Source organism: Heterocephalus glaber, unplaced genomic scaffold (genome assembly GCF_053883595.1).
Source record: "Heterocephalus glaber isolate CG9 unplaced genomic scaffold, H.glaber_assembly_v1.0 deba00001744, whole genome shotgun sequence".
Taxonomy (NCBI): domain Eukaryota; kingdom Metazoa; phylum Chordata; class Mammalia; order Rodentia; family Bathyergidae; genus Heterocephalus; species Heterocephalus glaber.
The window spans coordinates 2,690,753-2,709,025 of NW_028258450.1; the positions used below are offsets into that span (position 1 = coordinate 2,690,753).

General features: G+C 49.3%; 1 protein-coding gene across 3 annotated transcripts in view; it reads right to left on the reverse strand.

The window, feature by feature from the left end:
• Opa3 (outer mitochondrial membrane lipid metabolism regulator OPA3) overlaps positions 1-17,126 on the reverse strand; it is a 39,625-nt gene extending 22,499 nt beyond the window's left edge. The window contains exons 1-2 of one of the 3 annotated variants that reach the window (XM_021245817.2): positions 15,259-17,126; positions 9,656-9,826 (exon numbers count right to left, since the gene is read on the reverse strand). In XM_021245817.2, the coding sequence (XP_021101476.2) occupies positions 9,656-9,826; positions 15,259-15,400 (313 nt within the window). In that variant the 5' untranslated portion in view covers positions 15,401-17,126. The remainder of the gene's footprint in view (positions 1-9,655; positions 9,827-15,258) is intronic. The other 2 variants (XM_021245818.2, XM_004867145.4) reach the window with 2 other exon arrangements.
• Between the last annotated feature and the right edge of the window lie 1,147 nt (positions 17,127-18,273).

Genomic DNA, 18,273 nt, shown 5'->3' on the forward strand with positions numbered 1-18,273 from the left:
GCCACCTCCTTGGAGAGTTGTGACATGATTTGTGACGCTCACTATTGCTGCCTTCATGATTTATGTTTCCCAAATATGTACGTTTTCAAATACGCAAAACTGAAAAACAGGGCTGGGCATTTAGCTCAGTGATTCCGTCACCTGCCTCACAAGCACCAGGTCCTGAGTTCGATCCTCAGTCCAAAAAAAAAAAAAAACCTGAAAAGCATTTCTTCATGCGGGCAATTTTGAGAATAAAGTTATTTATGATGATAAACTTTTAGGCTCAAGCATCAGCCTTTCCCTTATTTGTTATCCAGATACCTATGATAAAATGTGCATGCCAATCCAGCATGAGACAGCCATCAATGGTTTTTGTTGTTGTTGTTGTTGCTGTTGTTCTTTTTACAGAGAGGGTCTCATTATGTAGTTCAAGCTGGACTTGAACTCATTAAGTAGCCTAGGCTGGCCTCAAACTCACAGCAATCTCCTGCCTCAGCCTCCTGAGTTCGGGGATTACAGGCATACACCACCATACCTGGCCACCAGCATTGTTATGTTTGTATTATGTATGTGTTACAACACTCAAGAGATGCTCAAGCACTGTGCAGTCCAGGCAATGTCACATAAGGTACATTCTTAGATGGCACTCTACTGAGTGATGACAGATTTAGGTAAAGTTTCCTCATGTTGTTTAATACAATGATGTCATCATGATTGTTATGCTAAAATGTTATGTTTCCTTTGATCTCAAGTTTTCTCAGTTAACATTCTACAGGAATTCAACTCCCAAGATAACCATGATTGGTAAGAAAATAACAGTTTCCTGGTCATATTATATATTTCAAGGTGCTTGATATCTATATAAAATCATATAAGAGCTACATTAGATCATACGTATTGCTCCCACCGCAATACTGATTTAACTGATATCTTGGATGTGCAACAACTGAGGTTTGGAGACCAGAGTTAAAAGGTAACTGGGCTAAGCAGACAGCCAGTGTTTTGGTCCTGACCCTCTAAGGTCAACAAGAACCCAGGACATAATAGGTCTTTTTTTTTTTTACAAGATCCTGCAACTTTGGTGAGTCCACCAACCTCCTGAACAGGGAGACTGTTGAACCCCAGAGGACAGGAGTCAACCATGGTATGCTAAAGGGAGGGTCACTGGCCATGCTTCCAGAAGAAGCCACATGGTGAAGCAATACCGTGACTCATCCTGGCAGCTGACACTGACAGAGGAGTGAAGAGGCTCTGTACCTCGTTCCAAAAGTAATGCCTGAGGAGCCTTGATGGACCTTGATAGAGAGCAAGAGGTTAATTTTTATTAACACAGGTCTCACTTTAACTTGCTCTTGAACATCCAGCAGAAAAGTATAACCAAGAATATATTAAAGTAACAGTAATATAGGCTCAACATAAAAAGGGGGTTCTAATCACTGACGCCTGCTGACAGTTTCCAGCTACAGCTATAGACAGGTCAGGAAGCCAGCTGGTTACAATTGCTATTCCAATCCCTTAAGGACAGTGTCTGGGCATGGCTCCTTCCCCAATCTGTCTTTCCATTCTGATGGTCATGCTTTGGTGATACATGCTTTAATCTTTTGATAAATTTTATTTATCCTCACCTAACTCCTACTGATCATGCAGATGGAACCAAAGATAAAAGTGTCTGGGATCCACACTAAGTCTGATCAAGGTGTACAGATATTCTACTTCATACAACATGGCTGTACTTTCACTCCAGATTATGGTGCTAATGTAACTACAGCTCTGTAGGAGATAAACACAGAGGTTCAGGCAGTACAACCAATGTCTCAGGACCCCCCACAGAGTTCATGTGATTCATGGAAGCCCACTATCCTATCTTACATTCTCCTCTTTACAATGCTTGTTCTCCTCTTTTTACTAGCCTGTTTATTACCACCATCCCTAATCAATCTGTTTCGAAGATTTCTCACCAACAGGATTGCAACCCCTTCACAGGCAGTAGATAAAAATTAATTTTTGGTTATTACTGAATGCTGGGATATGGGTATTCTCCATTTTTTTCTTATCTGTATTTTTTAATGTCTAGAATGAATATGAATCACTGTTCTATTTTTATAAATAAGAGTCAAATAAAAAATACAAATCTTTGAACCAGGCATGGTGGCACACACCCATAGCACTCAGGAGGCTGAAGCAGAAGGATCACTGTGAGTTTGAGGCCAGCCTGGGCAACATAATTAATTCAATGGCAGTCTAAAATACATAGCGAGACCCTATCTTAAACAAAACAAGACTGCAGATCTTGGAACCATAATTCCAATTATAAACCAGGAGTGGTGGTGTACACCTGTGATCCCAGCACTCAGGAGGCTGAAGCAGGAGGACTGCCTTGAGTTCAAAGCCAGTCTGGACTACATAGCGAGACCCTGTCTCCCAAGAAAAAAAAAAAGCATAATTCCGATTATAAGAATTAGTCATCTTTTTCTTTTTCCAAAAAAAAGGAAGCTGTGAATTTGTCGAATGATTCAAACACAGGAAGAACATACCCTCTGTCCATTTGGTTTAAGGAGCTTCCTTCCTAAATGTGGTCACGGACCCACTCTGCACTCAGCCATCCAGTGGCCTGAGGAGCTGGCCCCCAGGACCCGAGGGTCACATGAGGGGTCATAAGTAACATGTGGGGCCAGAAGCACATAAGTGGTATAAGACGCAAGCTGGCAGCCCACTTATTTGTGGCCCAGTGGCCAGGTCACCATCCACAGGGATGACTTGCTCCTGGGAGGCTCATCAGGATGTGCCCAGGTCGGGATCCAGGGCCTGTGCATCGTTCCTGGGGAGCTGAGCTGCTGCAGAGCGGATGCATCCCAGCCCTGAGAACCCCGTAGGGCAGGTCCTGCCAGGAGCCAAGGAAATGGGGCACAGTGTCTGCTGCAGCTGGAGGACCAAGCTCCTCATCTTCTCAGGTACGCTGTCCCCCACCCCTCCCGGGTCCTCACTGTGGTTCCCAGGGCCTTCTCTCCCTCACAGCCCTCTGCCTCCTGATGCAGCCGCTCTGTAAGGCACATTCTGCACCCTCCCTGAGTCAGGCATCCGAGGGAGAGCAGAGTGGTGAGGCAGTGGGATGGATGGTGGGGACCTTCTGAGGGCAGTGGGTGGGGTGGCTTGGGGCTACCATGGTCTTTGGAGTGCATAGTGCATTTAAAAAAATAATTGCAGGTAAATTACAAAATCAATGTCATTTATCATGACTAGCATTTCTTCAAAGAAAGCATTTAAAAATAAGCACTGTGAGTCCATCTGTATATGACTCTAGAAAATGCAAGCCACCCTCCAGCAGACCAGTAGCTATGTGTGCCTGGCGGTGGGGGAAGGGCTGGGATGACACAGACACAGGGTATTCTGGGGGTGATGAGGGTGACAGCTGCATGGTGTACCTGTCCATCAAAACTTATCCTAGCGTGCACAGGCCCTGGGTAACATCCCCAGCAGGAAAAAAACACCTTAACTGTACCCCTGAAATATGTACAGTTTATCGAGCATCCGTTGTATCTCAATAAAGCCATAGAAAATAAAGATAAAAGAGATAGGAGAGCTGGGCATGGAGCCGCATGCTTGTATAATCCCAGCAATGGCGAGGCTGAGCCAGGAGGATTGCTGCAAGTTCAAGGCCACCTTGGACTACATAGTGAACATAGGCACACTCAAAACATGCCTGCCTATGCAGAAAACACCTCCAGAAGATAGCTGAAGGTGGCCTTTGGTGGCTCCCTCTCCAACCCTCCTCCTGTCTGGCCACAGGATCCTCTTCCTCTGGCTCCTGCAGTCAGCAGGTGGACCCTAGCCTCGGGCCCTTTGCACAGCCTGTGCTTTCTGCCAGCAACCCTCTCCTCCACATACCCACACTCGCTCACTTTCCTCCAGGCTCTAACGGAACATTCATCTCCTCAGGGATGATTCCCTACACTCAACCTAACACAGTGCACACCTCCCCTGCCCTGAATCCCCTTGCTGTGTGTGTTTCCTTGGTCCTTGCTACCACCTAATACATCACATATTACTTTCTTGCTCATGCTCTGTCTCTTATCAGCAGAGTCTTAACTCTTAGCTATTCACTACGTATTTCTAGTGAACAGGGAAAAGAAGGAAGACAGGCAGGAAGGCAGATGAGCAGCCAAGGATGGGAAAGCACTTCTCACCACATTCCTTCCCTTTTATACCACACTACCTGGGCTTTCTCCCAGTGCATCATTATCGATCTTAGAAATCAATAACAACAACAAAACACAACAACAACAACAAAAAGAAATCAATAACAGTAACAATCAGAGCTCCAGGAAGGCCTCTCGATTTTGAAATTAGATAAGGGCCAAAGAAGCAATCACATGGCCAAGTGTTGTGGCACACGCCTGTAATCTAGCACTGAGGAGACTGAGGAAGGAGGATTGTCATGAGTTCCAGGCCAGCCTGGACTATACAGTGAGTTCAAGGGCAGCCTGAACAACGAAGCAAGACACTGTCTCAAAAAAACAAAAACAAAAACAACAATCTTGTTGCCAAATAAAAAGGGCCAGGGAGGTAGCTCAGCACAAGGGCCTTGGGTTTTATCTCCAGTACCACCCCAAAAAAGAAAGGCAACAAAAGTGCCTCAAAAGTACCATGTGAACAAAAGTTAGACATGAAGTTCCTCCTGTCTGACTCCACATACAGGAAGTTTAACAATAGGCAGAACTAAGCAATAGCAAGAGAAGTCAGGGTGACAGGGCAGGGGAAGAGTGAGGGCAATGTGTACACCGGACACTGAGCATGTGGGGGTATGCACGTATCCCACCTGGTAACTGCGCACTTTACATCTGTCCCTTGCCTGACAGAGATGTTGTATGGCAATAAAGAATATACATACATAGGCCAGGGATTTAGCTCAGTGGCGCCGCTCCTGCCTCGCAAGCACAAGGTCCTGAGTTCAATCCCCGGTACAAAAAAAATAAAGAATATACATACAAAAAATCTAACAGAATAACCACATGCGAATGGAGGCGGCAGAGGCAGTGGGATTTGCTTTCTCCCTCTGGCTACTTCCTCGTTCAAACAACCAGGATAATCATAAACTCCCTAATGAGATGGTTAGGATCATTTGTCCAGATAATGGAAGAATATTAAATGAAATCTGTTATTATCAGTTAATAAATTACCCAGGGTAAACAGAGCTCCCTAGCCGGTCCGGCTCTGTCTGCCCTTACCGGATGTGTTCCATCCTGAGAGTTCGAACAGAGCTGTGGGCACCACAGCAGCGTGGGAGCCTTCCTCAGCACAGCTGGCCTAATCCCTCCTCTCCTCTGCCCACCCCAGGACAGCAGCGACGCACAGCGTGGCAGTGACCACAGATGACCCCACTGGTTCTGCTTGCAGTTGTCTTGGGAAGTCCCATCCCCCAAGAGTGGTTCAGAAGGCGCTAACCACACCCCCAGCCTGCCTAGCCAATTAGAGCACTGCATTCTCTGGGCCAGTGACTGGTGGAAGGATGGGGGCGTGGAGCTAGGTCAGCCTGCTGAGAATGAGTCTGGGACTCAGGGAGGAACTGCCAGGCACCTCCCTGTGCCCCGACGGTCGCTAAGCAGGTAACTAATGCCCTCAAATGCGAGCTTCTGGAGGCAGTGTCTCTGTTTGCTTGGCCACTGAATTAGTCATGCCTCCTAGAGCAGTTCCTGCGCAGCAGACACTAAATGCAGATCTGTCCAGTGAGTAATTACACAGGCTCCTCAAAGAGGGAAGCATGGCCCCACCCCAGAGTTTAATTCCACCTCTACTTCCCGCCCAGACCTGGAGAGAGAGGAACCAGCTAACCGGGATGCTAAGTGCTTATGTGTTCTGCAGTTAATAGTGAAATTGAGTAATTTTTCAGGCGATAACAGATGAACATTTGTTATCTGTACAGCTCCTAGGAACCCAAAGAAGGGTTCAGTCCTGGCTCTGCTACTTATTTACTCATTGACCATGGCAAGACCTGAAACAACTCGGCACCTCCTTTGCATAATGGGGATCTTATGTCCTCGTGTGCAGGGCTGTTGGCTCATTCCAGGGGTGTGCGTGACCCGAAAACCTCCCGTGGCAGACTCAGCACGGGACTTGTGGGATTGCCCTAGGGCACCAAGGTTAAGGCCGCAAACGGGCCAAGCCTGGGCTCCCGGCTCCCTCACAAACCCGTGTGCACCTGGGCGGCATTCTTTCCAGCGCAGCTACCTGACAGCGACCTGCTCATGGGGTGTGGTGGGAACGACTCATGGGGTGTACATGTGAAGACCTGGGGAGCCTCAGCGCTTCTGATTTCAGAGTACTTCATGTCCTCCTCTGCTGTTGCATGAACTCCACCGGCGCCGCCTCGCTCAGAGCAGTCTCCCACCGAGCAGGGCTCCTCTGCAGCAGGTGGGCCGGACTCTGGGGAAGGAGTGTCCGCCTTGAGTCCCTCTCACTTGCCCCCCCCCACACACCCAAGGAAGTATAAAAGCACCATGCTGAGAGTTCCAGCAGCTCTTTGGAGGCCACGAGAGCTGCCTGGACACAAAAGGGCAGAATCAGAGTCTCCCGGTCCCAGATGACACCACTGAGCCACCAAACCCATCACAGACGTGTCTTTCTCAGGGCTTATTGTAAAGCCAAGAAGAGCTCTGACTTCAGATTTGCTTAAGGGGCCGGGGATTTAGCTCAGCGGTTTCGCTGCCTGCTGCGCAAGCGCGAGGACCCGAGTTCGATCCCCGATACCAAAAAAAAAGCCTGAATGAGATTGGCTTAAGATTTACTGGCTGGGCTTCCAATCAACCACAGAGGAGCATAACACACACTGACAGCCCAGGGTCGACTCTACAGAAGGCCTCTGGCGCCTCCCTGCGGACGCCTCATCCCCAGTGAAGAGCCGGGTTCTGCGGGCCGACACGGGCGCCCTCTACTGTCCAGGAGTATTGCTTGCGGCCCCGGCAAGTGGATTCTTGGATCTCCCCAGGTTGCCAACCAACCAGCCCTCACAAAGGCGGCTCAGCCTCTGTCGCCTGCAGATTTAACAGTGTGCACGTGAGCAAATCCCAACCAATATTTTGTGTGTGAGCAAAAACATCTGCTAGGGGGCATGTATAAATAACACTTTTTAAATATTGTTAATGTCATCACTTCTGGGATTTTTCCTCCTCCCAGTACCTGAGGACTGAACCCAGGGCCTTTGCACTGAGCTACTTCCCAGACCTTTTTTTTTTTGAGACCAGAACTCACTAGGTCACTAAATTCCCCAAGATGGGCTTGAATTTGCAATCCTCCGCCTAGGCTTCCCAGAGTGCTGATACACAGGCATGTGCCATCACGCCTGGCTTTGTGTATGTTTTAAATGCTCATAACATAGTCATACATATGTTAGCACTTTAGACAACTGGTGAATAGTTACATATGTATATATAAATGTACACAGATGTAAAGGGGACAATGCTCAAAATGTTTCCTTTGTAGGAGAGCATAATAAAAATATTTGGAGGGCCGGGGATTTAGCTCAGTTGTTTCACTGCATACTGCGCAAGCGCAAGGACCTGAGTTCAATTCTCAGTACCAAAAAAAAAAAATATTTGGAGGTCACCAGAAGCAATATGGCTGTGACATAACAGAACTGATGTGACACTCAGGAAATTATAAATAGACTCTAAGGAAGTGAATTTCAAACACTGGCACTCATGGGCATCCATTCTGGACACTGTTAAAAATAAATACCTTGCTAGGCATGGTGGTACACTGCCTGTAATCCCAGCACTCGGGAGGCTGAGACAGGAGGATCACCGTGAGTTCTAGGCCAGCCTAGGCTACATAGTGAGTTCGAGGCCAGCCTGAACTACATAACAAGACCCTGTTTTAAAAAAGAAAAACCCAAATAAATAAATAAATAAACACCTCCAGTGCGTCCTCAGGTTGCCCAAGTCCAAGCCCGCAGGTGGCACTGCCAGGCACCCAGGGAGCACTGCACAAGGTCACTTCTTCCTTCAGATCGGCCACCTTTCGGCTTACCACCCTCTTGCAGCTGTGTTTCATCGGTTTAGCTTTTCTGCTTTGCGCAGCTGGGGATGGAACCCAGGCCTAGAGCGTGCTGAGCATGCGCTCTACCAGGGGGCTGCGCCCAGCCCTACCCCTTTTATTGACCTTGGAACACAACTGTTGTATCTGCCATTTCTAGACATTCCTTTTGTTTTTTTCTGACTTCTGGCAGTTTATTTTCTTTGTGTTTTATGATGCCTCTCTTTTATCCTTTTAACATATCAACTTGCATACATATTTTAGGTCCACATCCGGCTAATTCTGATCTGCGGTGACCTGCAGTGTTCCGGCTCCGCTGATCCTCGCTCACGGGAGCCCACTTTGGGGCACAGCAGGCTGAAGGGATAGTGAAGGCCTTGAGCATGGAGAGCACTGCGCAGGGTACAACAGACCCGGGTTCCTTCTCGGCCCACTCTTTGCAAAGTATAATTCTGGCTCTGAGCCCACAGGAGGAACAGTCAGTGCCACAAATTCTCAGAGGACTGTCTGCTCCACCTGAGCTGAGGCTGTGCCTCACAGGGCAGTGTTTCCAGTGAGGCCTGCAGGTCACAGGCGCCTCCTGCACAGCTTCCTCATGCTGCGTGTGTGTGTGTGTGTGTGTGTGTGTGCACGCACGCACGCACGTGTTACTGGAGAGTGAAACCACAGCCCTCTCACTGCACTATATTCCCAGCCCCTTTTTGCTGTTTTGAGACAGGGTCTCACTGTATACTTTAGGCTGGACTTGAACTCACTATGTAGCCCAGGATGGCCTCAAACTCCCAGCAATTCTCTTGCCTCAGCCTTCCATGCAATGGGATTACAGGTATGCGCCACCACACCCAGCTTTACTTTTTATTTTGAGACAGAGTCTAAGGCGCTAAATTGCCCAGGCTGGGTTCAAACTTGTGATCCTCCTGCCTCACCCTCCCAGAGTGCTGGGGTTACAGGTATTCACCACCACACCCAGCTAAATAATATCTTTAGGGTGGAGCCCTCATGACTGAATTCTAGTCGCCTTATAGAAAGAGGGACAGAGACCAGATACACAAACACAGACACTTCTGCTATGTGATGCCCTGGGACTCGCCAGCTCTTAGAGGTCACCACCAGAACAAGGCCAAGGCAAATGCTGCCTCTGACCTTCCAGAACTGTGAGCCAAAGAAACCTCTCTTTACAAAGTTAACCAGCCTCAGCTATGTCATTATAGTAACAAAGTGCTGACTAATACAGATGCAGGCATCTTTGGAGGACCAGTATTCTGCCTATCATGTGCAGTAAATTAGAAAAATGACTCTTATCCTCCAAAGGAACACAAGCCGAAATGAACTATAACTCTCCCACTGCCCAGAAACACCCCATAGCTTCCCTGGAAACATCAGAACTGTACTTCACAAGAACAGCCCCACCTGCCTGGCATCATCAGCCCCTTTATCTTTTTTTCTGCCAGGAATTCTTTGTTTAAAAGATCTTTGTTAGGGCTGAGGGTGCAGCTCAGAGTTCTTGCCTAGCATGCATGAGGTTCTGGCTTCCATTCCCAGCACTGCAAAAGATAAAAATAAAAAGGTCTTTGCCTCTCCAAGCACAGTGCATTGTCAATGATTCTCCTTGCATTTCCTGCCATGAGATCAGTCAGCCACTTACCCAGGCCATCCCAGGAGGAGGCAGGCGGGCCTGCCCTGCTGAGGCAGGAGAACCTCAGCCACAGGCAGCTCCTGGGTGTGCCGCTCGGCCGGGAGATGTGACCTTGGAGGATACACAGCCGCCGCTGCACTGCTGGAAACTCCAAGTCCATGACCACACTGGCCAGGGGCACTAACAGTGTGAAGACAACAATGACATAATGAAGATATAAATATAATGGGCCACTGCATCCCAGTAACTAGTGTCACCTCCAAATCACACCCAACCCGAGGGCAATCTTGCTGGCTCTATCTTCCACACACACACCTACTGCTTCTTTACTACCAGGAGGAAAAGGAGGGGTTCTTTTCCTAGTTAATTTTTTTTTGGTACGGAGATCGAACTGGGGACCTTGCCCTTACGAGGCAGGCGGCAGCACCACTGAGCTAAATCCCTGGCCTCTAGTTAATATTTTAACAAAGGGATCCAAATCTCCATCAGCAATGACAGAACAGCCGGGTGTGGTGGTATAATCGCAGCACTCCAGAGTGAGGCAGAAGGACCTCTGTAAATTCCAGGCCAGCCTGGGCCACGGTGAGTTCAAGGCCAGTCTGGACATTTCAAGACCCTGTCTCAAAAGAAAAAACAAACAAACAAATGACAGAACAGACACCAGAGCCCCTCAGGCTCTCCGTCTGATCTGGGGTGTTCCTACCAAAGATGTGTGACGTGAATCCAAAGCATCCCATGGGGATGCGCTCAGAAGCCTCCAGGCTGTGGGACACGCTACCAGCCAACTGGCTCCCGATGTCAACGTCACAAAGAACAAGAAAGGAGAAGAGGGGCTGGGGATTTAGCTCAGTGGTTCCGTGGCCTGCCCTGCAAGCGCAAGGACCCAAGTTCGATCCCCAGTACCAAAAAGAAAGGAGAATACTATTCCACAGCAGGATCAGCAAGCCTTTCCATAAAGGGCCAGAGGGTATATAGTTTAGACTTTGTGGGTGAAGGAGTCCAGGAAATATTGCAGAATATGCCATCCTGGTGCGCTGGTCGCTTCAAGCTCTCCCTCATTCTCCTGTGATGCAATGAAGGTAGATTCTCCAGATACAGCCCGCACGGCTCTCATGAAAACCCTCCCAGAAACTGCCCTCTCTGGGATGATCAGCACCCATGGGAGGAAGAGGCAATTTTTGCACCAGGTCCAGACACCATACCACCTCTCCATCAGCAGCCCAGCCCTCTCTCTAAAGTTACACTCTCCTGAGGGCTGCCTACATACCCCCCTCTTCCACACAGGGCTTAGGGGCTCACTTTCATTCCTGAAATGTCCAGGGCACCATAACATAGCCACTGACTGCTTAACTGACTGAAGCTAGGGATGGAACCCAGGGCCTTGAACATGCTAAGCGTATGCTCTACGACCGAGAAGACCCCAGCCAGCCCCCAGATCAATTTGACACTATTGTCTTCTGTTAGCTGCGTATCAGTCTTTCAGACCCCTGGAGAGGCAGGAGGCAAGCTGCCTTCACCCCAGCATGGGGCATACAAACTCATTTCTCCAGGGAGACCATACGTAAGCTTACACACAAGGCTGTGTTAGCACAAAACTTTATTCACAAAATCAAGCAGTGGGCTGGAATGCCAAGCCCTGCTGTAGATTAAAGGACATCGAAATGGCATGATAATCAAATGCAGTCCGGGATCCCTGAGCAGACCCCAGATTCTTCATCATCATTGTCATCATCGTCATCTGCTAAAAAGGTCATCTGGGGAACAACCGGAACACTCCCCAGGTGTCCCATTAGGAGAGAAAGGCTAGCAGACATAGGAGTGAAGTCATGTAACCCTCAACTTACATGCACATAGCTGAGAGGAAAAGGGTGCGAGTGTGCACGCACACACACACAAACACACACAAGCCAGAGCAGAAACAGAGCACAGCTGCTGAAGATGGACACCCGACGAGCCGGGAGGTCAGGGTGCATAAGCAACGACTCTATTATTCTTTTCACTTTTCTGAAGGATTAAAACTTTAAGAAGTTGGGGTGAAATATCTCCAGAAGCTGACCCTCCTCCCCACTCACCTACTGTCTAGACTACAGGAGAGGCCTCCTCCCTGGAGCCGCCCTCGCCCCACAAGGCCAAAGGCTCTAGGCTGGTGCCCAGGCTGGTGCAGCCCAGTGGTATAGCACTTGCCTGGCATGCACAAGGCCTTGGGTTCCAACTCAGAGTCAGAAAAAAACCCACAGAATACATATTATATATATAAACTTACTATATATAACATTTCATTATTAAATATATTATTTATATTTAACATATGTAAGTTACTTTAGTGGCGGTGGGGACGGAATCTAGGGCTTCAGGGATTCTAGCCAAGCAGTCTAGTCCTGAGCTATAACCCCAGCCCCGGTATTTTATATTTCATCTATTTTATTAAATATAGGTTATTTATTTATTGAGTTATATATTTATATTATAAATATGTACTATTTCTATAATAGAACTCAGACCCCGTTCCCCTGCTACATGAATCCTCCAGGAGTCCGCTCCAGCTCAGAGCAAAGCCAAAGGATCCACAGCGGCCCACAGGTACAGTACCAGCTGCCCCTTCCCACCCCCCACCCCCATTTCCTGTTTCAGATACTCCAGGCACTCTCACCCCTGAGCTTTTCCATCTGCGGATCCTTCCGGCTAGAATGTTCCTCCTCCAGGTACCAACACTTCCTATTCCCTCACCTCCTACCTAAACTTACAACCTTTTCCAAACAAACTTCTGCACCCAATTTTTTTTTTCCAGTACTGGGAATCAAACCCAGGGCTTTTGTACAGAGCTGCAATCCCAGCCCTTTTCTATGTATTTTATTTTAAGACAGGGTCTCGCTAAGTCACTGAAGTTGTCCAGGCAATGTTGTCCAGACTGGGCTCAAACGTGGACTCCTCCAGCCTCAGCTTTCCAAAGTGTTGGGATTATAGGTGTGCTCCACTTCAGCTTCCCTCTGATTTTTTTCCACAGCAATTATTGCTATCTAATGTAGTTCATATTCTGGGTTTTTTTCCTTTAAAGTTCATATTCTAACTATTGATTTCTGGTTTTTGTCTAGTTTTCCCCTACGAGAATGTAAGGTCCTAGCTGGGTGTGATGAAATGTGCCTGTAATCCTAGCACTCAGGAAGCTGAGGCAGAAGGATCATAACAACCTTGAAGCCAGCCTGGGCTACACAGTGAATTCAAGGCCAGCCTGAACTACATAGTGAGACTGTCTCAAAGGAAAAATAAAAATTCTAGGGATGGGAATAAGATTTTTTTTGCCTTTTCCTCTTTGTTATATCCATAACATTTATACATCGGCTATGACTCTGTACCAAACACTGATTAACATTTTATGTCCACTTAATCCTTACAATAGCACATTATTTATAGTATAAATACATATATAGTATATACAAAATGGGAATACTAATGGTAACTACCTTATAATTATAATTTGTGAAGATTCAATGCCATAAAGACAGGTCCAGCGTAAGTGCCCAACAAATGTTGTTATTATATAATACCCATGACACAGAAGCAGAAAGTGAGGCTTAGAGAGATTAAATGACCTGCCCAAAGTCACCAGCCTGAGAAGGGGTAGGGCAAGGACCCAAATCTATCTCAGTGTGGTGCCACAAGCCATCCATCTTCTAAACCACACTGTTAGCCAGGCATGGTGGCACACACCTGTGATCCCAAGCACTTCCCAGGCTGAGGCAGGAGGACCACCACAACTTCAAGACCACCCTGGGCTCCATATTGAGTTCAAGGCCAACATGAACTACATAGTGAGACCCTATCTAAAAAAAAAGAAGAGGGGTCAGGGATTTAGCTCAGTGGTTTGGCCACCTGCTGTGCAAGTGCAAGGACCCGAGTTCGATCCCTGGTACAAAAAATAAAAAAACCTTAAAAAAAAGAAGAATAAAAGATAAACCACAGTGTTTGAAGAATGGTTGGAAACAGACAGTTCTGAGAGTCCAGAGTCTAAGGCTCTCTGGCACAGCCTTGTGTGTGACCTCAGCATTTTTCTTCTGCTCCCAAAGCCTCAGTTCTTCCACCTATAAACTGGAGGATGTCATTCCCTCTTCCTGACGTGGAGACAAAATGGTTGTGAAAGTGGCCAGGTGTGGTGGCACACGCCTGTATTCCCAGTACTCAGGAGGCTGAGGCAGAAGGATCACCCCAAGTTCAAGGCCACCCTGGGTTACATAGTGAGTTTGGATCTCAAAAAACAAAAAAAAACAAAAAGTGGTTGTGAAGCTAATGACATAGCTGACACGAAAGCACTCTGATTACCAGGAAACCTAACATTTTCCAACTGGAAGATCTGCAGCCTGGCAGAGACCTCACCAAGCATGAAAGAGCCGGAATTTTCAAGCGTATAGGGGGAGAAAAGTCTCCCCTTAACCGTCTGACCTTTGCCCATGCTCCTCCCCTGCCTTAGCACTGTCCTCGTCCCTGTGTGGTCTGGCGAGATTCTCACCCTTTGGGTCCCAGTGTAGATATCTCCTTTGCCAGGACTGCAGCCCATGCTAGGTCGGGTTTCCGGTGGCCTCCCCCACCCAACTCAGTACATCTAGGCTGTCACTTTGGGGGATGGGTCTGGCCCCACTGGACTGCGAGCTCTTTGAGGGCACAGTCTGGGACTGGCTTGGACCAAGCATTGTCAACACAGGGACTGGCACAGAACACGTACTCATAAAACACAAGCTAAATGAAGTCATGGATGGATCAATGGCGGTGCCCTCACCCACAAGTTGTAAGAATTTTATGCTCCTACAGGCCTACAGCACATAGATCATCTTTTCAACATACTGTGAGCATTTACTATGGACTCCAAATCCAGCTCGGCCGGCTCCCCTCCAGGAAGCTTCCTGACCCCATACCCTGTATGGCCTAGGTCCTCTGAACTCGCGCTCCCACCTTCCCGACCACTCCGGGTTGACGCTGCCGGGTCAGGAGTGCAACCCCTAGAGCGTGGCAGAAACCTCACAGTCTAACTGATAGCGTATGAATGTCCACTCTGGTTTGTATTCCCCTTTTGCTAGATCCTAAGTCCGCCCTCAGACTCCAGGCTTCACCCATGACTACTTCGCCCCAATCTAGGCCTAATGCCCAGAGTCAAACCAAGGCACACCGATAATCTAAACGCCCTCCACTTCCTAAGGCGGCAGGGAAATTGAGGTACTAGGTGGGGTTTGGGGAGCTAAATCGTCCAAGGATGGCTTGACAAAGTCTAGTTCGGTTACTCTCCCGCCCCGCCCCTAGCTCCTCTCAGACCTGGAGAGCCCCGCCTAAATTGCTCTTTACCGAGATTATTGGCTTGCTTGGACGTCAGTCTCCACAAGCTCTCTTCCTCTATTGGCTGGTATTCCAAACTCGCGCGGTGACAGCCTGCCCCACCCCTTACCCTCTGCCCATCCGTACTATTGGGTTACCCGTATGTCCCTCTTCCAGAGGCCCTCCCTATTGGCTACCGGACTTCGCCGGTTCGAGCTGTGATTGGCCGTGGATAGATGTCCATCCTCTGAGCAACCACCTGAGAAGGGTTGGAGACTGGAAAGGTTGGAGGGACGTGGGGTCAGACTCACGCTGTGCCGGCGGAAGGCAGACATAGGTCTTGAAGAACTCGCTTCGGCGGGCAGCCTCCTTAATGCGGTTGGCAAGCGGCTTGCTGACCTGCCGGATGCCGAGGTATAGCAGCTTCGCCATAGGGAACGCGCCCACCACCATCTTGGCGGTCGCACAGAGCACGCGCAACCTTGCTGCCTGGGCGGGGCGCCTCCAACCTTCCCACTCCTCCTCCTCCCGCCCTCTCTGGACGTGCGTGCTGACTTACGTGCGTACGCACGCTCAGGGGTGACTGCAGGGGCGTTCCCTGATGTCACTGCGTCTGCTCTGATGGGTCGACGTCTGTTTGATGAATATGCAAATATATACAGTGGAAGTGAGGCTGTCAGAGGCGGTGCCGTTAAACGGCTGCTCTCGGGAGCGTGGATGGAGTCTCAAGCCTGCGATGATGATGTCACCGCGCTCCTGTGTGATGTCACGTACTGAGTTAGCATCCCCGCCCAAAGGAGGCTCTAAATTAGTCCTAATTAGGTCTAATGAGTCCCAAATACACTTTCTCCGCAGGTTAGAACTCTCGCTGGGAGTAAGAGAGGAAATTGATTGTACAGTCATCCAGATTTGGGATTGCACTTCCGTGTTTACTCGGTGTGCTATTGGACGAGTGGCTTAACCTCTTTGGACATCAGTATTATTTACAAAACCAGTCTCAGAATAACAGTGGAGGAAAAAAAGTAACACTGGAGAAGCCAAACTGTAATCTCAGCACTCGGGTGGAGGCTGAGGCAACAGGATCGCCATAAATTCGAAGCCCAGCCTAAACTACATACGGAGACCCCGGCTCGAAAAGAAAAAAGCACTTATTAGTTTTTCTGAGGCTTGTATGCTGTGACCCCAGAAGCAGCCAGCTAACCCAGGCCTTTCCCAGCTACCAGACTGCAGCCCAGAGAGACGTAGGGGTTGGAGGGTCCCCCAGCTGCAGATGTTGAGAGCCCCGCGTGCTGGCTAATAAAACCCGTTCTCAAGCAGCCCACTTCCTCCTCTGGGGGCTGAGGGTCCCCAGGGAGATGGCTCAGGAAGGAGTTTTAAGGACATGTCCCAGCCTGTCCTCCCCTACCCAGCAGGGAGGAAAATCATATAAACAAGGTCCAGAAGGGGTGGAGAGAAATTCCTGGTTGGTGGAGAGCTGGTGGGTAATAAAGAGACTGAAGAGAGGTAGGGGCGAGTAGGGAGGAGTGGAGGATTGTGGGGTGGGGGAAAGTTTAGGACACAGGGTCAGGGGGTCTGGGCTTTCCTCCCTGAGAGTCCTTGCAGAGCCCCCAGCCCCAAGGGACCTGTGTTTCTTCATTTGTAAAGATGGTGCTGGGAAGCTGGGCCTAGTGCAGAATGCCTATAAACCCAGAACTCTGGAAAGCTGAGGCAGGAAGATCTAAATTCAAGCCCAGCTTGGGCAACTTATTGAGACCCTGTCTCAAAAAAATAACTGGGCCAGGGATGTAGCTCAGTGGTTCTGCCACCTGCCTCGAAAGCGCAAGGTCCCATGTTTGATCCCCAGTACCAAAAAACTTTTAAAAATAAAAAATGGACTAGGGCTGTACAGTGTGAAGGCCCTGGGTTCAGTCCCCAGTACAGACAAAAAGAGTAAATAAATAAAAGATGATGCAGGTGTGTGTGAACCCAGATACTCTTAACTCACTAAGAATGCCAAAAGTCCAAAAAAACAAGGCTTCCTGGGGTGCCTCAAGGACAGAAGGTGTGAACAAGCCCCGGCCCACTTAAGATCCATCACACAATTGGGACCAGGCGTCTTCCCATGGTACAGACCAGCCACCTGGGGCCAGAAAGTGGAAGAGATTTGCCCAGGTCCTTCTTTTAATCCCTGGGTGGGTTATCATGGGGCCCAAGGACCTACTAGGGACTGAGGAAAAGACCTGATGGGTTTAGGAAACTTCCAAACGTGTACATGACTCTTTTCTGTACAATTCACTGCTGTTTCCTGAGCTCTTACAATAGTGCCAGGCACACTGTAGGTACTCAATAAATGTTTACTGAATGGCCAGGAAGGAGCATTTGGTGGGAGGGGGCTGTGTTCAGCCATTCTAAGGTGGTGGGAGGAGGGGACCGACCTCCCAGATCCTAGGCCTCCCTGCTTCTCTACCCCCCAACACTGCATCTCTGGGCTACCTGCCCTCTGTGCCACCTCACCCCCTTCTCCACAAAATCATTTTTCTCATCAAGTGCATTGTTTTCCCATTCCCCTCTTCCCACCTCTTCCTTTCTCCGAGAAGCGTTTCCAGGAAGCTCTTATGGGAACTTCTAGGGCAGGGCAGGGTGGGGGAGGAGGATCTTTGCATCTCAGGAGCCTGCATCCACCCTTGCTCTGGGAGGGCTGGGGCCTGGCAGGGCAGGCGCTTCCTCCTCTCCAGCCCTGGTGACCCTTGAGGCCAGAGGCGGCCACGGACACCATCAGCCAGGACAGCCACCTTGGCACCCTGGGCCGTGGGAACAGATGCTGGAGTGAGGAGTGGGGAGCAAGCCCAGGATGGCCCAGCACTGACTCACCGGCCCTGAGACCTTGGACCCCTGCTCAGCCCCTCTGGTGCCACCTTCCACTGCGGCTAAGATCACTCACTCCCAGAGGCCCTTTCCGCTCAGGTCCCCGAGCACCCTCTTCCCAGAAGAGGGCAAGGGGCTCCTGTTACACAATTCCACAGGCCCCAGCTGCTTCCATCAATGTCTTCCTGCAGAATAAAGCCCAGTGCTGACCACCACCCTGCCTGGTCCCCCACTCCCAACTGGTCGAGCACCCACATGTTCAGTGTACATTTTGCCAATCACCACCTCACCAGGCCCCTGGCTTCTGCCTTCACCTCCTGCCTTCTGCTCCTGCTCAGCAGCCAGCAGGATCCCATTAACACGGAAGTCAGATCACTTCGGTCGACTGCTCAGAGCCTCCCTGCGGCTCCTATTTGTCTGAGAAGAAGGCAAATCCTCACCAAGACAAGCAGGCTCACACCATCCGCCTGTGGCCAACGTCC